The 24147-nt window shown below is 47.2% G+C and overlaps 1 protein-coding gene across 4 annotated transcripts; it reads right to left on the minus strand.

Moving 5' to 3' along the window:
* Window positions 1–12: 12 nt before the first annotated feature.
* BID (BH3 interacting domain death agonist) lies at window positions 13–24147 on the minus strand. Of its 4 annotated transcripts, none has more exons than XM_069807734.1 (6): window positions 24087–24147; window positions 7949–8017; window positions 5738–5939; window positions 4286–4431; window positions 2479–2682; window positions 13–1028 (listed from the first exon to the last, which is right to left on the minus strand). In XM_069807734.1, the coding sequence occupies exons 2-6, from the start codon at window positions 7955–7957 to the stop codon at window positions 1017–1019; spliced, it is 573 nt and encodes a 190-aa protein (XP_069663835.1). In that variant the 5' UTR covers window positions 7958–8017; window positions 24087–24147; the 3' UTR covers window positions 13–1016. The 4 variants fall into 4 exon arrangements, with proteins under 4 accessions (XP_069663835.1, XP_069663839.1, XP_069663837.1 ...); XM_069807738.1 differs by lacking the exon at window positions 24087–24147 and adding an exon at window positions 23461–23481; XM_069807736.1 differs by lacking the exon at window positions 24087–24147 and adding an exon at window positions 23194–23296.

The following is a 24147-nucleotide window of genomic DNA, read 5'->3' on the forward strand; positions in this document are numbered from 1 at the left end:
TTAAGAGCTGTATTGCCATGAGAACTGACAATTTTATTTAAGTTAAAAAATTCCACAAAATATTTACATCATTTCAAAACTTCTGAGGCAGCTGGATCACCAGTAAAGCTTTTGCCACCTTGTGTAGGACTACAGGTATGTATCAAACAACCCAAGTCCAAGTTTGTTGATCCTGAGATGTGACTGCGATACACTCATAAGAGATGCCAGGTATGCTTCCTGGTCCAAGGCTGATACCTTCTTTCTCTTTATAGCAAGATACTCTAAAGCTAAATACTTTTCCTCAAGCATATCCAGGTTGTGTTCCCTGAAAGAATGTGGCCTGTACCTACACCTGCCCTTTTCTTTACCATTTCTTGTTTGATTTTTCAAGCAAGCACAGGTTTATGGTGATTGATACTGAAGCATCTTTACTTCAGCCTTCCCTGGCCAAACACTCCTACCTCCTTTAGGGCTGCTCCCTCTTGCTGCCAGCTCCCCTCTAAGATAGACCCGATTCCCACCCCCCCTTGGCAATCTGTGCTGATCAACCACCCATTCTACAGCCTGAGGCCTTCCTGGGAACAATTAATACTCAGCATGGCTCAGCTGCAGCACAAGGAGCGGGGCTGGGAAGAGCATAACTAAAGCAAAACACTACAGCTTATTAGAAAAAAATACTGAGAGGGCAGACTCTGTGCCCACAGCATTTCCTCTGGAGGCACAAACCAGGGTCTGCACAAAGTCTGCTACTGCTAAGATTAAAAAAAACCAAAAACACCAGAAAAAAAACAGGAAAAAAAAGAAAAAAACTATTGTAAAATGAGAGAGGGCAAGCGCTACTCCTTACAGGTACTGGCAGAGCTGGCATGCAGCTCACACTACCGTCATTGCTGTGCTAGTCTACAAAAGCCTATCTATGAAGCTCTGCCTTCCCTTTCACAGCTGTATCTCAGAAGTTGAGCAAAAGAAGTGATTCATATACATCAAGAGAAGTCTTCAGGAATCCACATTCTCCACACAGAGGGCTGGAGAGCTCACTCACGCAGCTAGAGAGAGAGAAAGAGAACCAGCGTTAACAGCAGCAGAGCCCCCCCCGCAGCAAGCCCTGTGCCTGCCTGCCCCCCGCCCGAGGAGCCTGGCTGCGCCCAGGGAGGGCGAGCAGCGGCAACGGCCACTTCTGGGTGTCCCCAGCGCCACCAGCCGTGCCTCAGCTCTGCCACCTGCTGTGCTGCACATCGGCCTTCACCATCACCCCTCAGGCCCCTTTCTGTGCTGATGGCAGGGAGAGAGCTGGCATCACAGGTCCCAGGGGAACAGCGTGGAATGGCCCAGCTCTGTCCACCTCCTAAGGCCAAGGCCACCCCACCAGGGTGGGTGGACAACCAGCAGCCCTTCTGCCCTCCCTGCACTGTCCTATTAGCCTGCTGCGGCAGCACTCCACGTAGCAGTAAGGCAGCATGAGGGCCAGTCCCTTAAGCTGGTGACCGGTTTCTGTGATAACTTGGCACCCCTGAGCTAAGCTGAGTGAAGGGGAGGGCAACACTTCGCAGTGACACTGCGCCTTGCTGCCTGGCAGAGAACAGGGGTGCCATGCGAGGCAGCTGCCTTGTTTTGTGACATAGGGTGAGCTGGGCCCCTCTGCAGGTTGCTGCCAATGCTGCCTGTGGCAAGGCTGCAGTGCAGGGGTGTCCCACAGACCTGCAGCACCTCACAACTGGGTCACCACGGCTCCACGGGGTGGCAGGATCACAGCCCTCACCGCTCTCAAATCCCATTCTTAAGAAGTCCCATGTGTGTGTGTGTCCCCATCCCGTGTGTGTGTGTGTGTGTCCGTCCTCTGCCCTCCCTGACAAGCTGGTTACTGAAGCTGGGGCCAAATGCCCTAGACTCTACCCTGGCTTGACTGCTACCTGTTTAGTCTCCCCACCTATGCTGCAGCACCAACAGAGAACAAGAATGGAGCTTCCATTTCCCATTTGCCCATTTCTCATCGTTCCTTTGCTGGTGCTGTTTCTCAGGGGCACTTCCTTTCCCCTTCCAGTTCTGCCAAGCTCTGGGGAGCCCCGAAAGACAAGAGCAGAGGCCTCAGGCCCAAGACATTTGGGAAATACGGCCATCAGAGCTCAGGTCAGGCTTTCCTTCCCTGAGGGCGTGATTAACACCAGTTTTATCAACACAGCTCCCTGAAGAGACTGCAGGGAGGAGAGGATTGATCGCATCTTTCTCTGCCCTACAGAATAAATGCACTCTGTTCACTGGCTGCTCAGAATGGGGCAAGCAGAAGCTGTGACATGTTCTCCTCAAGCCTCCCTCCCTCAGCACACCAACCTTCAGAGCTCCACAGGGAGTAACATTCCCCTCTGGCCAAAACTCCAGAGCACTACAGGGAAACCAGCAGACCAGGGGCAGCTGAGAGCTAGGCCACCCCTCCAGGAATAACCTAGGCAGGCTAAGAGGCTGGCTGTGACTCTCATTGAGCTGTTTGACAGCACTTACCATTCTAACAATGTAGTTGTGAAGCTGCTGGCTAATGTAGTTCACAGTGGTGCTGAAGACACGTTGTAGAAGGGAAGGCATTGTATTCGCAATTTTTTTAGTTAAGACCATTGCTAGCACCAACATGGCCTTCTCCTGTTCCATGTCTGAGGGGATGGCTCGTGCAAGCCCTTCCACTGCCTCCGACATGCGCTGGGTTATCTCCTGTATGGAAGGAAGAGAAGGATCTCAGTGGAACAGCTGTGGGAGAAAGGGGTCTCAGTACAGCCTGCCAGCACTGTGCTGGTAACTGATGAGCTTGTTCTAACACCCCACAGGATGCCGCTCCCCTTCCTCCCAGGCCCAGCAGCCTGCCTCTTACACACCGTGGATAGCAAGAAGGATGACTATCTCTGAGCTCAGCTGCTCACCCAAGACAAAAAGAAAGGGAGATAACACACATACCACTAGAAAATTTAGATAGCACCTTACACACTCAGGCTGCAACAGCCCCCCTCCTCCCCAGGGTTTGCACCTTGCCTGCCAAGTCCTGAAATGGCACAGGAATCCTGGGGCTCCCAGGAAAGGGCAACCCACCTTAAACATGGTGAAGATCAGGGGTACAAGCTTAGGTGGGGACTGGCAAGAAGGCAAAGTGAGTTTCATAGAAAAGCCTTCACACAGGGAGGAGCTACAGAAAGTGTCCAAGCATGGAACAAACACTGCCTTGCTCCCAAGATCAGTGGAAGTTCAGTTTCCCAATAGGGACAATGTGCGTATGCACACACTATGCTACACTATTAATGTGAAAAAGCAAGGTCCACCTTGTCAGAAGTTAGCTTTGTCTCAGCCTTATCAAAGACTGAAAGGTTAGACAATAACTTTGAAAGCCGGAAACTTAACTGGGTGGAGAACAAGACAGCAGGAGTGGGAAATGCTCAGACTTTGTTGGAATCTGTGCAGGTGATAAACCCTAGTAGAAAAAACCCACACCACAAAAAAGATTGTTTGAAGTCATTAAATCCAGCCTTTTCAGCAAGAAGGTGGACCCTCAATTCAAAGACAGCATTAGCTTGTAGAGCATAGGAAACTTCATCACAGGTAGGGAAAGCCAAACGTGCCAGAAAGCCACAGTTATCTTGAAGATGCCAAAAAGGCTCTGTGGAAGCAAACTGTGGCTCTTGATCCAGATGTGGATCCAATCCTTAAAAAGAAAAAAAGAGGGGTGTCTGACACAAGGGACCTCAAACATCTACTTCCCTTGCAGAGCAGTGAGGTACATTGGATGCTGGACCAGGGACTACATCACATCTATTGGTGGGAGAGCAACTGCATCAAAGAGGTCTCACTACTTGCTGTCTCTTCAGTATTCAGTAAACAAGCACAAGTGAAGCTTCTGGCACTAACACTGCTCAAGTTTTACCCACGTGACAAGCAGCAGACATACAGGACTTAGCACCAAAGTCCAAAGATCATAAGGACAAATACCAAGCCTTAACCAGACAGTTGATTTTGAAAGATAAGCCATCTGGCCAACAAAATGCCTCTGAAAGTCAGTCCTTCTCCACAACTACCTCAATTTCACCATCTGAAGAAAGGAGACGAGTCCAAGGAACTCAATTTGCAGGGCAACAGCTGCCACAGTATATAGCATCACCTCTAACAAATCTTCAAAGGTAAGTGTTTGGGCTGAATTTTAAGATGGCAATAATTAAATCAGCAAACTAGCAAAGGTACAGAAGTTGCAAGCTTGCTGCTTGAAAGTCACAGCAGGAAGGATGCACAACATTTAAAAGGGAAACTGTTAGTCAAGTTGCTTTTCACTCACCTCTCCAGACAGATTCTCATTTAGAAAGTGCTGCGCTAGATCATTTACTACTCTTGCTTTGATTTCTTTATCAAACTGGTCTCCAATCTCAGCAAGCTGAGCAGCAATGATCCGGATAACTTCTTCATTTACCTCAGGGTCAAACACTGCCAACACATACACAGGATTTAGTTAGGCTGTAGTCAGACTAGGTTTGGTGCGGGTAAGCTGACCCATAGCATTTTGCCCACTTCCATTAAGAACATCCTTCCCACCCCACCTGCAATCATAGTGCATTCGTGACAGCTCTACACACTAGAACTCCCTTGTGTGCACTCAACTCATTTACCAGAGACAGTGTGCAAACAGGTTTTTTATCTGTAGTTTAGGTAAAGTGCAGCCTCATCCTGCCCAAAAAAACACTACAGAGGAGGTTAGAACATCTCCAACTAAAATTTGTACAGGAGAGCTACAGCCAACACCATGCCTAGAGAGGGGAAGTGAGAGAGTGTGCATGATTTTTTTCAAGTGACTACTGTCAGGACCTGTCTCTTAAGCACCATCTAAAATACAGCATCTCATAGAACCACAGAGTAGTTTGGGTTGGAAGGGACCTTTAAAGGTCATTTAGTCCAACCCCCCTACAATGAGCGGGAACACCTTCCATGAGCAGGGACACCTTCCACTAGATCAGGTTGCTCAGAGCCCCGTCCAACCCAACGTTGAATGTTTCCAGGGATGGGGCACCTACCACCTCTCTGGGCAACCTGTTCCAGTGTTTCACCACCCTCATCGTAAAAAAAAAAAATTCTTCCTTATATCTAGTCTGAATCTACCCTCCTTTAGTTTAAGGCAAAGCTTCCCATTGTCACTTGGGGCACAAGACCTATGCAGATTTGTATGAGGGAGGGCTATTTACTGTAGCAGTTCCTCCTCACCCTGCTCAGGTTGAGGTCAATGTGCCAGCTGACACATCCTGGGCAAGGGACAACAGCCATCCTGCAGATGGCTAGTGAAGCAGGAACAGTACCAGAAACTATTTGAGGAACAGTTTCCACCACACTGGTAGAGCAGAAAGGGATTCACACAGTATGAGAACAAGAGTTGTTCCAAAATCCTAGCCCAAGTACTGATACTGCCTGAGGAACAATGTGAGGCCTAACTTAACTGCTTAATATCACACTCCTTGAGGACAGCAATCATCAGTACCGGCTTTGTGGCCTTTGTCTGATGTGCTGCAGACAAACCCCAGGGTGACAGCTGCTCTAGAAATCCACAGGGAGATAAAGTGCTAAGCACTAGCTGTCTTATCCCAAGTTTTAAACTCCCAGCCACCACCTCCACCCACACTGTGAAGGTTCTCAATGGAGAATACGTTAGTCCTCTGAAACAGACCAGCAGCAAAGATGGGAAAAGGGGAAACAAAAACATCACCTTCAGAGAGGCATATAGGATGGAGAAAAGAACACTCACCTAGCTCACCATTCTGCAAGTGGCCACTCCGATTGCCATCAGTCTGAAGTTCCACCTCATCATCATAGCCATAGCTGCCTTTTGGGAAAGGCACAATCCCCTGGCTTTGCAGGGAATGCAGCTGCTCTCTGAACTTACAGTCAGAGGACACCTCCAGGAAGGTGTACAGCAGCACACGCTCCATCTGGACAGATCCATTGATCTTAAACAAAAGAAAAAACACTGTTAAGCCCATGCCTAGGCAAAGTCCCACTCAAAAGGTCTATGCATATGCTGTTTTCCAACCCTGAACACATTTCTCTGGCCTCCTTTGGGCATCCTGAATAGCTGTAGCCAGGGAGTCTACAAGACTTCAGCAAATACATACTAACTCCTGGATGCGTACCCACACAGAACTGCCTGATGGTGACTGAATGATAGATGCCTCTGTTCTTACAAATCAGTGGTGGAAGAGTCAGCGCACCTTCTCCTCACATTTCCAGCTGTGGCAATAACAGAAACCCTGATCAGAGCTCCTCTTTTGAAACAGATGTGTACTCAGCACAAACCACCCCACTTCCCCCTATTCAGAGATCTGTGTTTGGAAGTTTTTTACCCCTGTATTTGGGAACTGAGCATTCTACTTCCTGTGCATAATGAAGCCAGCAGCTCACCATTTAAATGTAATCAGAGCATAGCAGTAACAAGGTGGGAAACAGAGATAACAGCACTAGCCTGCAAAAAACCCCAAGGTTCACATTTCTTCTCCCTCTTCAAAGGGATCTCAACTAGCTCCATAATAAACCTGTTCAGCTCCCTGTAGAGAGCCAAGCAGCTGCTCACAAGAATAGTGACAGTAAGATGGCAGATCATTGGTGCTTGCTATCATCTACACTGGCATATTCACCCGCAGTAAAAAGGCACATGCTGCCTCCACAGCCACGCACCCTGCCACCTTCAAGCAAGGTGGCACAGGGTGCCCAAATTAGTTAGGTTGAGGAAGTCCATGAGGCAGACTGATGTGAGCAAGAGGTCCCACTGGAACATGGGGCCTCATAACCAACTAAGGCCTCTGTAGAAAACCAGGAGACTGTCAAATAATTTTAATTAAGCAGCTAAGAGAGCAGGATGTTGTGTAAGCACAGAAATAAAGTGAGAAAGAAAATCCTTAGTCTGGTATGCAGACTGTCTGCCTATAAGATAAGAAAATGCTTAGGCTTATTTGTAACTAGGAAGAAGAATCAAGGCTAAAGTAGAATGGTTTGTCTTGCCAACTGCACGGGGTAATCAATATGCAACCAGGATGAAGTTGATAATTGAAAGGGAGTTTGAGGTACCTTTTGGGAGAGTGGAACCTTGCAAGGCCACCTATGTGTACATAACCATATCAGTAATATCATACAGGACCCATATTGCCTAGGCAACACTAGCAAAACTGGGACAAAATAAAGCATAAAAAGTAATTAAGTACGGGTTCTTTACTTGAAAGGAGACTGGGCAGAGAAAAGGAGGAAAAAAGACAACAAGAAGGAGAGTCCAGAAATGGAAACAAATGGAAAATAAGGTATGCGATCAAAGATCAACAGAAGGCACATCTTCCATGATCTGAGCATGGATGTTTACAGACAGTAGTGAAGCTCACCCGGTGACCCAAGCTCACTGGGGCACCAGTGGCGATCCTCTTGAACAACCCACTGGACAAGCCATCAGGTTTATGTTCAAAAGGCTTGTGGGAGGGCAGAGCAAAGAAGGTTATAATTGTACCCTAACACTAGGTGGGGTAAGGAGCACGTCAGACATTTCAATAGCCGTTCAATGTAGTTAAGATTTAAGTGTGATAAATAGTAGCTTCATAACTGTGTTTAATATTGCACAAAACAATGCAATAAATTGATCACAGTGGTGTGTCTATTAATTGATTTATTAGTTTTAGTAGTTTGTAGCTTTATCAGTAATCATTGTAGTCTCTTAAATAGCTACATCTCCAGCCTGCAGTTTAAAGGGGGTATTACACTGTGAGGTAACAAGGAAGCAGCTTGCAAACCAAGTGGTTCCATCCACTTGTCTGTATTCAGGTCAGTGTCAAGGCCCCTGCAGGAGCTCTGGGGAATATGAGAAGGGCACAAGCCAGCACTTTTTGAGACTTATCCCCTTCAAGGTATCCCAGAACAAGTGCACAAGAGAACCGCTGGTCACTGTGAATCACTGACTTCAGTTATGTTTGAATCTAACCTGTTCCATGATAGATTCAGAGACAGAGCAGTTCTTGTCACCCTCTGCTTCAGACCAGAAGTCCTTGCCCTGCAAAAGAGTAAGAAAGAAAAGGGTGAAAGGAAAAAACTTTCCCATAAACCCACATCTCACAGCAGTGCTCACAGGTCTGGCCACATCTCACAGAAAATGACCTTCCTAGTGATGCGTATCTGTGTTTCTGGAGAGGGCTGCCTATCACACACTGGCAGTCATAAAAAAAGGCTGAGAAAACCACAACTGTCCCAGCAGTAAGGGCCCTATTCAGGTGAATGAAGGGCATGAAACACCTTCCTGCCACAGACGCGTGGAAGACAGGGGAGCGACATAACCTACAAATGGGGCTTTAAAGCCAAGAGGTGGTGCTGGGTAAGGGAGGGCCAACCCTTCATAGTGCCAGAGGCTGGACTGGGAAGCAGTGTTAGCCCAGAGGAGTTCCTGAGTACCTACTAAGAGCAGGTAAGCTGCGTGGGTCTGTGTGCACAGCAGCATATTCTGAAGTGAAACACCCAGCTGACATTGCTAGACATCTGCAGGACTTCAAGTGTGCCTTCCCTCCACCCTCTGTGCAGAGATACATGTGTATACTCAGGCTTATTTCAATACTGTCCCAACAAATATCTAGGGACGGGGAAGGTTGGACCAAGTGCCACCAAAGGCTTCTAGTTACATGAGCACAACCCCACTAAGCCTCCAGGGACGCCTGCTAGGAAGGGAGAAAACAGGACCTAGGTCACAGGATCCCCTGCCCCCATGGTACGTGGCCAGGGCTTGCAGCCCTGGGCCTGCCTTGTGGCTGGGCAGTGCCCAAGGGAAGAGGCACACAGCGAGTGCAGACAGCACGGTGCAGAGGGTAGCCTCCCTCACCCACTGCGGAAGGGGAGCTGGTAGGAGCACAGTGCTTCCTCCACATCCAGCCAGGCGTAGCTGACGGCAGGTCAGACCAGCAGCCCAAGCAGTCACATCTGGTACAGGAAGTCCCAGAGCAAGAAAGGTGAGCGCAGCACAGCGGACGCCAAGGCAGGCAGGAGAGGAATCCTGTTTGCGAACCTTGCATTTGCTGCCTTAGATGCAACGGTCACACAGCTGCGCTCACAAGTCTCTGGTGCAAGCTGGCTTCAACTCTTGATAAGCAGGGCCTGGCTGAAAGTGAGCACTACCTTCCCACCAGGCCTTCTTCACCCAGGGCAATAAGCTGGCTGCTACACGTGTACCTTCTGACCAAAAATGGGGTGAGAGCACCAAGGAGCCCAAACAGATGGCCTGCTAACCATCAAAGACCTGGGCTAGTGATGAATGATCCTATTTCATAGTAACAACCCCTCACAATTGTGTTTTAAATAACTAAGTGTGCTGATGGAAAAGAGGAAGTGAAAGCAGAAATTAATTCAAACTCTGAAGGAAACCACAGTAATAATTTCGAGAGACCACAAATTTCCCAACTTTTCAAAGGCTCTTAGAAGTCCTTAAGACCAAAACACAATCTCAAATACATCTGAAATGCACAATAGCCCACAGGCAGCCTTTTAACCATGAGCTCTTTTTTTTTACATAGTTGTTCCATCAGACTAATAAGCTTCCTAAAACACAGGCTTATCCTTTACTGCTTTGTGTTTTTCTCTGTTCCATTCAAATCTCTATTGGTGCTACTCACCTCTACCCTAAAAAGTTTGTTGCCTAGGGAGAGTGCAGTCCTCTCTGTCCTTTCCTCTGGGACCTGACAGGGCTCTGAAACAGGTCAGGGTAACCCTTCTCCTGGGCTTGACTTTGCTGGAGGAGAGTCAGATGTTAATTCAGGTTGCAGAACTTGACACAGAATCCCTGAGATTAAGGGGAAGGTAGGGATTTAGCATTAAGTCTGTGGCAGAACCTTGGCTTTGTGCAAACTCCTCGGGACTTGACCACATCAGCAACATTTCTGTAGGCTAGGCAAAGCCTCCACTTGCATATATTTTGGTTTTATATGTAACATTTATTTTCAATGCAAAGTAATTCAGCCCAAAACCAAGGTGCTCATGTTACAACTAGTAAACAGTTGATATCCTGATTCTAGCTCCTGCTGAGTTAAACACCACTTTCTGAACCATCATGGCTTAGACCACAGGAAGCCTGAAGTAGTATTGAGCCTCTGCTGCCCACATACCATTTGCCACGAAACCTACATTCATCACAGCAACCTTCTTGGGCTCTACCAGTATTGCCATTCCCACCCAGCTCGAGCCTATGCCAAAAGCTTCATGTGAGACCACAGCAGTACTCTTCAGCTGGTTAAATTAACCCATGCTGGCTAATTCGGGCTGGTAATAGCCAGCTGACTTCACAACATGAGTACAGGCTGAACAAATCCCCCCATCTTTCAAGGTGCAAGAAGCTGCACCATCTTCCATTCATGCCACACTACATGCACGGAGAGGCAGAGGTTCTCCTGCAGTTCTGGCAGAAGTGTGATGCAACACAAGACACTACAGCTGCAAGTTGCACACAAGCGGCCAGATGTGCTGGTGAAACTAGCCGAGTAGCACCAAAGAGATTTCTCACTCACAAAAACTTTACAGTGAAACCTCTTCCACTCAAACCTAGCCAAACTGTGCTAGGATGACCTACTTCTCATTGATGAGAATTCCAGTAAATTGCTGGAGGGCGAGTTGAACACAGTCAGGTGGCAACAAACAGAACTACATAAAACATCAGTCTGCAGAGGGACCAACATAATCTTTCTTACAGCAAGAGGATGGAGTAGAAATAGAAGTCAAGACACTTCCTTGGGAGGTTTGCCACCTGCCACATCTTTCCAAGGAAAGCTCAGAATGTGACTTTAAAACCCAGATTTCTTACTTCTTTTGTCACACTATTTCACACTGCCAGGAAACTCATTTGGTTCAGTCCAAACACTCATGAAAGAGGCAACCAAAAAGAAATACACTATTGTCTTTTCCCACTCCCTGCTTTAAAAGAAGAGGCACAGACCACTCCAGTCTGGGAAGGAAGAGGCACACTGCTCCACTCCCAAAGCAGAAAATACAAGTCAGACAAAAAGATCCAGATCTATTCTGGGCATGCCCATACAGCTAGGCCCGGAAAGGCAGGGCATAGCAGCTTGGCACAAGGCTCTGCAAGTGCGTTATCCACACCAGCTTACCGGTAACTAGAAGCTGTAAAAGGAGCTTGAACCTGTCTGCCTGTGCACATTCCTCATATCAGTTCCTGGAAACGTGCGGGAAAGGTGCCTGGCTACAGCTCTACAGACCCAAATACCGTGTTTTGAAAGCACTTACACTTTTCAAAAAGAGGCAGAAGCCTATACGCTGGTTATGGCAGAAAGGTCCTCCCTGGGTGCCCTGTGCAAGTAAAATACCTGGACAAGAGCCTCAATGCAGACAGAAAGGGGCTGAGCAGCCCCTGCCCTGCCAGGGTACCTGCTGCACCTGGAGGTGTTAATGGGTGTGCAGGGGGAAGAGACCTACAATACATGGGGGTTCTTCCCTTCCCCTCAGGGGATCATCTCAGCTCTATGTAAAGTTAGACACTCCTCAGGGCAAGTCCACAGAAATAGAGAAATTAAAAAAAAAGTCACCCATCACAGTTGCAAACTGCAAGTTTGTCCACTCCTGCACATGAGCAGAGATAAGACAGACAAAAAAGAAAAAACTCACCATACTCCAAAGTACTTATATGGTAAAAAAATTAAGACAAAGAAGCTTGAAGATACCTTCATCAACACTTCCCTGAATCAAAGAATCACCACCCAGGCAGTGAAAGTCCCTTAGGGGTTCCAGCCCTCAGCTAATAAAGTGCTGCTTGGGTGGTCAAAAACACACCAGAGAACAGGAAAAAGGATTTCTCTCACACCACAAAATGGCTCCCTACTACTACAATACAGAGCCAATTTTTTTTTTTTTTAGTGAACTAGTAATTCCAGAAACCTCAAGTTTTAGATAATTACTTTGAATCAATGCAAGAGGTTTGGATAGTCACAAAGTTCCTCTTGAGAAGTCAAATTCCTTAATAGAATCTCAAAAAAAATGGGACCCCTACAGAGCAAACCCCAGTCAAATGTAATCATGCTGATGCCACCTGAAGTTTTTGATCATTAAGACTTTGGAATCTTGGTAGTTTTAGATTCAGATTAAGACACTTCCTGGTGGATAGAAAAAGTTACCTTATATTGTGTGAAAATAATCTTTAGTTGGAGAATGAGAAAAGATGGATGTAAAGGCTACAAACACCATCTGCATTCAGATTCAGAGTAAAACTAGATCATTTGTTAAAGCTGCTTTAGGGCAGCTGAAAGTCTTGGAATGAATTTTATGGAGTATGATTTTTTTTTTTTTAAATTGAAGTACCAATGAATTTTAATACATTGTTCCTTTTCACACTTTCAAATCACTCATTAGACAAGCGAGCTTCATGTGTTAACAACTGCCTCTAAGAAACCACTAGATGCCTTGAAATGTTCAACAGAGAAGACTACAACCAGATTTTTGGATCAGTTCCTTCCATCTTTCTTAGAAAAAAAAAATGGACGGGTTACTTTAAACACAAGTTTAGGACCCTTAAATCAGCTCTGAAGAGTCAGTGTGGGGCATGTCCATTCCAACTCAACACTGTGTTGGGACGCAGGACTGTGGAGAGGCCTATGTTAAGTAAACATAGTTACAGTCAGAGGAGCACATCCACCAGCTACTTGTCAGTGCAGAAGGACAGACCTCATTCTGCCCCCACGCATGCCAGTTTTCACAAGAGAGAATTCTGTGGATGCTTCCCCCAAAACAAGCCATTGCTGGTGGTGCCGTGCCATCTTGGCGAAAGAGGCAGCACTGGCCATAGTTGTGCAGGAGAGACCAAACTAGGTCCTCCCTGCCATACCATTGCCACATACTACGTATTTCAAGAGTAAACACTGCAAGCACACATTTTATCTTCCCTGGTAGGGAGCTACACATGGAAACGGTAGAGCTGCAAAGCATGCAAGGTTTCACCGGCTCTAAAAGCAGTGTGGGGTTCTGCTGTACCTCCAGACACTGCAAGCATGTCAGCAGCAGCTCCCTGCATAGCAGCAAGAATCAGCCAGTAGCATATGGTTACCTGTTAGGGGGAACTCTCAATAGCTCTCAAGGCTGCCATAAACAGGAGCAGGCCCCAGAATCCCTACAGCAACAGTGCTAAGCCACCCTACAAATCAGCTTTCACCCCTTCTTCGCACTTGTCACATCTTCAAGACACCTCAGAGAAGAGCCCACCTGTCGTGGTTTAACCCCAGCCAGCAACTAAGCACCACGCAGCCGCTCACTCACTCCCCCCCCATCCAGCGGGATGGGGGAGAAAATCGGGAGAAGTAAAACTCCTGGGTTGAGATAAGAACGGTTTAATAGAACAGAAAAGAAGAAACTAATAATGATAATGATAACACTAATAAAATGACAACAGTAGTAATAAAAGGATTGAAATGTACAAATGATGCGCAGGGCAATTGCTCGCCACCCGCCGACCGACACCCAGCCAGTCCCTGAGCGGCGAATCCCTGCCCCCCACTTCCCAGTTCCTAAACTAGATGGGACGTCACATGGTATGGAATACACTGTTGGCCAGTTTGGGTCAGGTGCCCTGGCTGGGCATGAGAAGCTGAAAAATCCTTGACTATAGTCTAAACACTACTGAGCAACAACTGAAAACATCAGTGTTATCAACATTCTTCACATACTGAACTCAAAACACAGCACTGTACCAGCTACTAGGAAGACAGTTAACTCTATCCCAGCTGAAACCAGGACACCACCCCATGAACAATGCCTCTGCTTACCATCACCTTCCCTCAGACCCTTCACCACTCATCACAGCTCAGCCTGTGAGTTACTACTCTCAGCTGTATCAGACACTGTCTGGTTATGAAAACATACTCTTTCCAGCAGCAAAGCCACATGCCCATAGGACTGACTCCTTTAACAACTTGTCTGGATTCCAAGACATGTCCCATACACACACCTGGACGGACAGACACAGTATCAGTCAATGGACCTGTTGTGTGAGCTGTCAAGATACTTAATATGTCTCACATTTGAGTCAGAAGTGAATTAAAGTCTTCAAAGCAGAAACTGCAATAAAGCATCAATCATTGAGAAGGAAAAAAGTTCCAACCTGTGCACTGCTTTCTCTGCCTGGCAGCTGAAAGATGAGAACTTTATTTTTGGCAGTCAGGATGACATCATTATTGGAATAGATGAAACGGTGCTTATTTGTCCTTTCCTGGACCTGGCGGCTCTCACCTGTCTTGTAGGCAAACACTTCATTGTTGAGCTGCAGAGCTCTTTATAGAACTAGGCATCATTTTACAGGTAGGGAAACTGAGGCACTCGATATGACCTGACATTTTAAATCCACATCATCAAGCCATAACCACTCAATTTCACTGTCTTCCTGGAAACTTGCCACAGGCACAACTGTTTTACATAACCAGCCATTACCGGAAAGCGAGGAAGAGAAACAGCACCACAGACTTATGAAGTTCCTTATTTGAGGATATTCTAAGCTGTGCCAGGCTACTGTCCATGGCACTTCAAGTCATGACAGTGTAAGCAAATCCCGCAATCATACAGCCCGAAGTCCCCAAAAGAATCCCCATCACCCTGCCACACTCAATTTCTAGCCCATAAACCCAACAGGAACCAAACACCCCAGCTACCAGCAGATACCAGAGCTTTTCCTCATATCTCTCTAGCTATGGAAGAAGCCTGACTACTCCCATGGCACCTGCACGCACACTTCAGACTTTGCAAGGAGAGAGAGAGAAAACTGACAGCAAAAGGGAAGATAGCTTGTTGATCTGCAAAACAGTGCTGAGATGAATACACAGCATGTTATCATAACCACAGAAAACCTGTCCCCACCACTATTCAGCCTGCAAAGTATATGCCAGCCTGTAACAGTGCTTAGAAGCCCTAAGATTTTGCCTTATCGGAGCCCCACTGTCCTCCTAAAGTAGAATTTGATTCTAGGCTTCAGAAATAAAAACAGGGTGGTTGGGGAACAGAGACATTGCAATATATTAGCCAGGTGAAGGATGGGCTGAACAAGCCCCTTTGTGCATCTATGGATGCACATACACATGCTACTGTGAAACCAAAGTGATGGTTTGGTACCATCTAGTTAGTACCAAAGCCATTGGCTTGGGGTTTCTCAGGACTTTCCCCACCACAGGGAACATGGCTTCCAAACTACAGGCGTTCTCCATGCATTTACCTCTGAGGGAGGATACAACATCAATAGTTTCATTTTGGAAGTGGCAAAACTGACATGACAAGCCATGGGCAGAATACTTTGAGATGCCAGCAGGTTTGTGGCCCAGCGCAGGTCAGACCCCACCCCCAGTCACTCGTGATTCATTTGCTAGGTTTTTAGGAAAGATACCCTGCTTGTCAGGAACCACAAGACTGCTTAAACCCAACCCTCCCTGCTACTTTCAAGCAAGACTGCCGATTGCTGTAGGCTGTCAGCTTTTGTTTCTCTTCCTTTCAGCTTCAGATTGCATTCTCCTTTAAAATGTGAGTAATGCCACTACTAATTACTCCAGCAAGAAAAAAAAAAAAAGCAGGTTGCTCATAAAACCATTGATGCAAAAATACAGTGAAACACGCTGAATACTTCCTGCTCCTAACAGTGTCAGTGTATATTTATCTTCCGGTATTCAGTGGCACTGAAACTCTAAACAGAACATAAAGACCCAACACCAATGGATGCTTGTCCAACTGCCTCCTTAGCTGGGGCATTTTTACCTTTGCTTCTTTATGCTGCCTTAGTACAGAGTGAACATCTCAGCCTGGACACTAAGTACCCTCAGCTGTGTATTTTGACTTAGAAATACATTGCACAGATTGTTTGTTGGGGCTTTATTTTCCTTTTTGAAAGAAAAGCTTATCAGAGACAATTCTAAGAAGGTGGTTTTGACTGGCCTTTTTATTAGAGATTTATTTTGGCTCTCCAAGGTCTGCTGCTGTTTCACATTATTCTTCGTGATGACATGAATTGCAGCAATCTTCTAGTTATCAGGGCAGTACTTTGATTTCTTAGGAGTAAAACCATCCAACATCCTCATCAACTTTTATTTTCATTTGGCTCAAAATGCTCTTGCCCAGCTGCTATGCAGCACATCAATGAGTAAGAAGGAACACTGCCATATTACTAATTCTCCTAAAAAAAATAATAATGTAGGCAGGAACTTTTGATTACTGTGGTTTCTATATCAGATCAGTGATGGAGGCAGCATGATGACACTGTTCAGTGTTCTTCAGAAGCCAGCCTACAGATACAGCTGGGCTGAAATTGAGTCAGCAGAAAGTCTGCAGCAAAAACTGCCCCAAAGCTTGGAGCTGAGATTTGGATTCCGCTAACTAGAGCTGGACCCAAATGGAATTAGCACATCTCCATATTTTGGCCATGGCCACACCAAAGAGGAAGGGGCAAGATTTGGATCTTGACTGCCACAGTGCAAGTGGTTTTTTAGATCCAGGACTGAGCTTAGTTATTCCCCTGTGGTGTTGAGCAAAGGAACTCCAGTCAGGTAAGCCCGCCCTGCATTTCACCTCCTCATAAATGTTAAGAAAATACTTCTACCTTTCCTAAGGACCTGGCAGGAGGAAGCAAAGCAAACCCCAATGAAAAGGCACTGCCACCCTCACAAGACTGCTGGTCTTTACAGGGTTAGCTTTGTGTTCACAAGTCCAACTACATCAGCCCAGCAGCTGCAACACAACCTTGCAATAACGTCACAGGGCATATTCAAGCCGTTCTTACTGTTTGCCTCTTGGAAATGATCAGAAAACAGGAAAGGCTGAGGAATCACAGTTCCAGTCTTTTGACATTACAAAGGAAGGACAAAGAGGCTGAGAGCAGGGAGCTCCTCAGTAACATTAGTAAGTGGTGGGCACTGGAACAAACTTCAGCCATCACCGCTGATGTGCAAGTGACAGTGTAAAGTCAGAGAAATGCAAGATTTGCTTCCAGATTTAGAAGATGCCCCTACTAGGGCATCAGCACTGGACACTTGCACTCTGGCATGCTTTTACAGTTGAGCAGCAACAAAGTGCTCAGTCCCTGCAGCAGAGAGGACAGTCTCTCTTACCATTTGGCTATAGTGCCTCTGACAGATGCAGGTGCCACTTGGACAGGCTCTGACAAGAACTGCCAACCAAAAGACCTCAGAAAGTGGGACTGGATACAATAAGTGTCATGCCATCTAGAGGACAAGAATATCCTCCTTATTTCAGTTTTAACACGTGTACTACTGTTATGTGCCAGCAGGAACACAGAACATCCATCAGTCAGAAAATCAGGAATGCTGCTTCATTGCAACTTAGATGCATTTCACAGCTGACACTAACAATAAAGAGGAATGTAAATCTGTCTTTCCTTTGCTTGACTGGCAAGTTAGGTAAGCAAAGTAGGAAACTGATAAAAAAATAATTAAAAAAAATCAAAAAGATGGCTATATGGACACAGGTGGCCACTAACAGTAGCACTCTCTCTGCCTTTGGTTACCTTCAGGCCATATGACTAGACAAGAACTCTTCTTCCAGACTCATAAGTACCAGGAATATCTGCACTGCTTTCTGAAAAAAACCAAACCAAAATAAAACAAAACAAACCAGAAACTATAAAGATGCTCACAATGTGAAAGTTTAAATACAGGATCAGCATGGGTCATTTGAGAATACATGTCCAAGGAACAATATATCGTAAGAGAACCTGATCAAAGCTCCCTGCTTAGTTAAAACAAGTATGCTGATGCAACAGCCAGGATTGCACTCATGGAGCTACTAAGCAACAGCTCAGTGAATAGGACAATTTACTTTCGGGAGGATTTTTACAGCTGGTACTCCCCAGAACGATTTTAGTGAAGCCTGTTCACCTTATCAGACTCAGAACATTCACTAAAAAGAAAAAGCTTAAAGCATTTATGGAAGAAGGGGTACAAACACACATCTTCACAGCTGCATGCTTATCTGCTCTGAAAGCCTACACAACCCTGTCTCAATATTTGACAGCTTCTCCAAAACATGACAATGAATTTTAAATAGGCTTCCTTCCTCCTAAACATCAAGTGTATCATAGCTCTAAACATCTCTTATATTCCTTACTTTTATGAAACAACTATGTACCAGTACAGACAGCCAAAGAGACAATCCCTAGAAGGAAAGCCTGACACTGATCCTTTGATTACACTGAACACACTGACCCTTAGGAGAATTCTCTTCCACCACGTTGCATTGCAACCTCCTACTCCCATCGTGACAGTTACATTGACAGTTAAACTGATAAAGCCAGTGAAAAATCAATATCATTTTGAAGGAATCTCTTTAGACAGGAGCCCAGAGATCCTCAACAACCTCGAAGAGGAAGTTGTACATCAAACCAGGCAGCCAAACGATGGTAACTCAAAACAGCATTCATAGCCCTGATCAAAGCCTTTTGACAGCAGTGCGTGATAAATATTGTGAGTATAAAAGAAAGTATCATCTCTTTTAAACACCTTTAACACAACAATACACAGCTAAGAAAATATTCTCTTTCAAAGAAACACAGCAGAAGCCATTTGGAAACTGTGACAGCAGAACTGCAGAACAGTTGCCTCCAGGAGCACACATTTCCTACCACCGAGGGGCAAACCTAGGCAGTTACACGAGGTGCCTCAGCACGCTGCATCAAGATGCCTCAGCACACTGCATCAATCTTCCAGTCAACACTGCTCCAGGCTCTCTAGCTGCAGGTCTAAAAGCATGGTGAAAAAGTGTCAATTTTAACTAGGAGAAAACACATGACCATGCATGAAATAATGCAAACCATTTCATTTTCAATTTTAGTTTAGGAGGAAGTACAGATTAATGTTGAATCCTAGGAAGTGAATGTAAAACCAAAATACAGCAACTAGCCGATCTAAGTGGATTTGTTTTGTATGGTTAATCTAAGGGTGTAAAAACAGTTACACCAAACTATCAGGAGTTACACTGACCAAGGAACATGTTTTGTTCTTTAAAGATGAAAGAAATACCCAATACAGTAGAGAGACCTGGGCATTGCCCATTCACCATGAACCACAGCAAGAGCATACTAGGAACTGACCGAAGGTCACGGCATTTTATCAGGAAATACAGCAGGTTCGCGGACACTTAAACAAAAATTCAACATCCATGTGTGCAATGACTGCACACAGAGTCCAGTTCCCCTGCTGAGACCTTCAGTGAAGCTGAATAAAAGCTCTGAGATTTTAAAGGAAAGTGGTGAGCAAAATATTGGGGTAAGATGAGTTTAAAGCCACAATGACACTGTCCCCTCTTATGAAAAAGGGCAGCATTCTGAGGATGTATTGAAGTGTACAGCCTCATGTTTTCTCATGTTCACTGGTAAGGACAGTCCAAACACAACCCACCATGGCCAGGAAGCACTCTGACACCACCATGCAGTGCCATAGTGGTGCAAAGAGACAGGAAAGCCAGCAGATGGGGTCAAGAACAGAAATTACTAGGTGCCCAAGGCAGTGCTAACAACACTCTAAGCCAGGGGGCTACTGAAGGGGATAGGACTGAAGGATTCTTAGAGCAGCTGTTGCAAAGAAGGGTGCGAAAGAGACGTCAACACACCACTATGCTCTGCACTTGAGCAACTGCTTCAAATATCATGCAGGAAGCAATGCATGCCATCTTATCCAGGTATAAGGAGGTGTCTAATGCACACCACTGGCAGCTAAAATCCTGTTCACTTCCCAAGATAGTTGAGGTATAACAGCAGGATGTCAGGACATGGTTCACTACAGACATCTAGTACAAATCAAGGCAATCACAGAAGCTTAACAGATTGCTTTCAAACCTAAAGAATGAGACTGGACACTCTGTGTGACTCAACATTTCTTTTTACATTTTACCCCTCCTTTTCCCTATCCTTCTCTGCTCTGGGTCAAAAAAAAAAAAATCAGATTTGTAAAATCTCTGGGGAAGGGATCAACTACACACATTCTGTAATCATTACTGATGAGTTTTAATTAAAGCTGAACCCCTGCAACCCCCTCCAACCCCAAGATAAGCCATCCAAAACCGGGGATCAAACTTCAAGTAGGAGTTTTGCACCTTTGGTCAAGCCATGAGTTCAACTCCCTAATTAAAAAGATTTGCATGTACTTGGCTTTGCACAGCACACAGATATGAAGATAATTACAGCCCCAAAAACTTTGTAATCTGACAGACAAAAAGCCACAGCATGCTAAGAGAAAACCAGAGGAAGGCGCTTCGCAAAGAAATATCAGGTTTGCTGGTAAATTCTGCTCTTTCACTAGCCGAGGAACTTCTAAGTGGTGGAAATTAAACCTGCTTATCTGCACTCAATTCCCACCAGCACAGAAAACCGTAGACCAGGCTGATTCCCCTACCTCCTACTGTTCATTAGTTCATACTCAGCAGCCATGGGAGCTGCTTTATCAAGGAGCCAACACCTCATAGCTGCTCTTCCACAGTTACACCAGCAGTCTTTGCACCAAGCATATAAACCTGTTAGTAGTTATTACATCCCTACTCCCCTGTTTGATGGCACATAAGGGAAGCAATAACTTCTAAGCATCAGAGCGCTCCAGGAAGGTCTCCAAAGGTGGCAGTCACTAGATGTATATGCCTGCCTGCTTCCAGATTAAACATTCTTATTCTGTTACAGAAAAAAATATCTGTTTGATCTGCCAGCTTCTCAGACTCACTGAGCGTGGATGACTTCTGTCATCCTGTTACACAGGAAAAACACAATACACAGAAACAACATGGCATAACTGACACCAGGTGAGAGCACGCAGTGGATACACACACACACCAGCCTTCCCTAATCATATATCACAGCTCTTACTGTTTTGGGAGCTAACAGAAATAAAAGGGCACACTGAGCACCTTTACAAAGCCCTTGCATTATCCAAAGGTGTAGTGTCCTGGTCCTGGGTACAGGTACACCTAATTCCCAAGAGCAGAGATTCCAGGTTGGCACAGGCAGCACTGGTGGAGTGTAGCACACCGTTCTGCTAACAGTACATAGCGAGAAACCAAGCTGAGCTCACCATCTCAGCTGTACTAGCACCAGCTGGCCTAATCTGGTTGGGAGGGCAGGAACACAACAAAACCACCTAACCAAAAATCAGTCTTATTTTTTCTTCCTAAATTCAGCAGATGTCACCAAACACAAACAAGAAGGAGCAGCCACATAAGATGGGGAGTTTTTCACGCCAACCTTTCTTAGTACAGGGCAGCCTGTCCAGAAGACTTCCAATTAGATGTTATGCTCTGCACTTACACAATGGAAGTTTTTTGCCTCAGCTGGTCCCTAAACCCTGCCAGTCAGTTACTTGTAATGACAGACAAGAGACCCAGAAGACAGGAAAACAGGAAGAGATAGGTTGGAGAAATGCAAGCAAATAACAAAGTGCTAGAATGGTTCTTTTTATACAATGCATTCCCCCAGTGTTTTTGTGTAACACCAATGGCACAGAGGAGATCACAAGGAGTAAGTGTTGCAAAGCTTTACCCTAAAGAAGACCCTGAAGAGCATTAAACTTGTTATGTGAAGAAGTTGCCAAGGAGAGAAAAAAAAAGCACAAAAAAACCCCCTTTTTAATTAATAACTTTGAAGATGTTACACTTTCACAGGCAGGTGAAAACAGAGTTTCAGTCTGATTAGTGACAAAAAGTTACAACAGAACACCAATCAGTCTTCCCCACAAGTGGGCTTTTGCAAAAAGTCCTTTACCAAAAAAACCCTAACCAAAACAAAAACCTTAAAAATAATTTCCTGTTGGGGAACCACCTTGCTCCTTCCTCCACCAAACATTTTAACCATTTTGAAAAGATAACAAAACAAGTATCCCACAACAAGATTTTGGCCCAGACACCACAAGCAACACGAAGAGTTGCCAACTTCTCCTGAAATAAGCATAGACTTTCTAGACTAAGACTTTAGTGATCTATATAACTCTAAGGCCCCATACCTTATTTTTTTAAAGCTAGAAAATATTGTGCTCTAAAAAAAAAAAAGACAAGAAGCCTCCCAAACCCACCAGTTTCAGAGCCACTGTCACTCCAAGGTACAGAGACCATCATCTGACCGCATGCATTAGAGAAACACCTTTCTAAGGAATGGGACCTGCTCACTCGGTTCCTTTCCACTTCACACGCTGCCCAGCTTCCCGCCCCAGCCTTCAGGCAGTGACCCTGCACTGAACGTTGTTGTGGGGTTGCAGGAACGTGAGCGCTGCTCCCGGGAAACAAAGAGGCAGCCAAGGCGCTCACCACCTCAACAGGCCGCCACAGGCACCTACAGCTCTGTGGAAGGTAAGGAGACTGGAGAAAAGTACACACTGAATTGACTCATCTGTATCAATCACGAGGTTTTCCTACAAATTATAGCACTATTATTAGAAACCCTTTCTCGCCTTACTTTCTCGCTGTAGCTGCCACTCCCACATCCCTCTGTTGCTGGAAAGCTGAGGCAAGCATGGGTCCCTCTGGAGTTGCTGCTACAGGATTAACTCCTTACTCCCCCCTGCCCAGCAAATACCCCTCCACTCTGAAAACTCCCACCAGAGACTGCGGGCGAGATGTCGGGACTTTACCAAGTAGGACGAGGCAAGAGAAAGCTTTTTGCGGCTTACGAGATATCGCCTAAGGTGAAGGAGGGAGGACGGTCTGCAACAGACACAGCGCAAAGGGGGCAGAGAGGGACTCGATTACGGCGAGGGAAAGCAGAAGGCGGGCCAGAGCGAGGAGCAGAGCGGAGGCTCCATCACGACACGGGAGAGCGGGACAGCGACCGGCAGAGCACAGGGAGCGCGCACCGAGACAGAGCTAGAGAGCGAGCAGGAAGCTAGGAGAAAAAAAACAACCGAGCGGCTGAAGAGCAAGGTCGGATTCAGCAGGCAAAAAGGAAACGGGGGCACTGCGGGGAGGTGCAAGAGTTTCCAGCGCCACAAAGAGAAAGCAGAAACCCCGCGCGGCTCCCCAGCGTCGCTGACCGGTCACCTCCCGTGGCGGACCGAGGGTTACGAGCGGCAACCGGCCGCTCAGGCCCTGGGGCTCCCCGAGGCGGCGGCGCCGCCGGGGCGCGGGCTGCCCCACCGCCCGGGAGCCAGCGGCCTCGCCCCGCCGCGGCAGGCCCGACACCCGCCCAGCTCCCCGCCACCGCCGGCGACCCTTCCCGGGGTGCGCGGCGCCCACCTCCCAGGGGGGGATCGGGGTGGGCCCGGACCGCCGGGGGAACGCCGCGACCCTCGCCCCACCCCCCCCCCCCCAAGCCCGGGCGGGCTGGCGGAGGCGCTCGCAGCGCCGGGCTCCCTCCCTTCGCCCCGCGGAGGCGAAAGGAAGGGGCAGGTGGGGCCGCGGACGGCAGCCGGGGAGGCCGGGGAGCCCGCGGAGCCCCCTCCCCGGAGGGCCGCGTCCCTGCCGAGCCGCTCCCGCCGCCGGGCAGGCGCGGGCGGTACTCACTCGGGCGGCGGCGGGGCTCGGCTCGGCAGCGCGGCGCCTACCGCTCCCTGCCCGCCTGCCCCCACTATTTGAGCGGTGCTAAGCCGCGCCCCCTCGGCGGGACGGGCGGGAAAGCGCGGCACGCGCCGCCCGGCGGGGCCAATGGCCGCGCGGGCTAACGGCCCGGCGGTAACGGCCCGCGCGCGGCGGCGGCAGCAGCTGGGGGAGGGGCGCCTGCTTCCCCGGCCCCGTACGGGGTACGGCTGCCGCCGCACCGCCGCCGCGCCTCCTCAGGGGGCCGCGAAACCGACCCCAAGGGCGGCCGGTGCCGGGGGATCTCCCCGAGCGGAGCTCCTCTCCCGCCGGCACAGCCTTCTCCGGAGGTACCTCAGCTTGGGGGTAAAGCAGTCCCGGGCCTTCGGGCCTCGCTGCTGGCAGGATTGTTCTGGAACTCGGGTGGGTCCCGACCTTGCGCTGCTTGGCCGAAATCTCCTCGCGTCCCGCTTAAAACCGCTTGCATCCCTGCCCCATAAATTTAACTTTGCATTTTGTATAGCTCTATGGGTTTAACGTAGTTCTACTTAAACTATTTCTTATTTAATACAGCCCTACAGGTTTAACATAGTTTTGCTTAAAGCAATGCTTGCTTTGTATTTAACACAGGCTTCCTGTCATGCTCGCTCTTCTTCCCAACATGCCGAGTCACGG

Source organism: Haliaeetus albicilla, chromosome 19 (genome assembly GCF_947461875.1).
Source record: "Haliaeetus albicilla chromosome 19, bHalAlb1.1, whole genome shotgun sequence".
Taxonomy (NCBI): Eukaryota; Metazoa; Chordata; class Aves; order Accipitriformes; family Accipitridae; genus Haliaeetus; species Haliaeetus albicilla.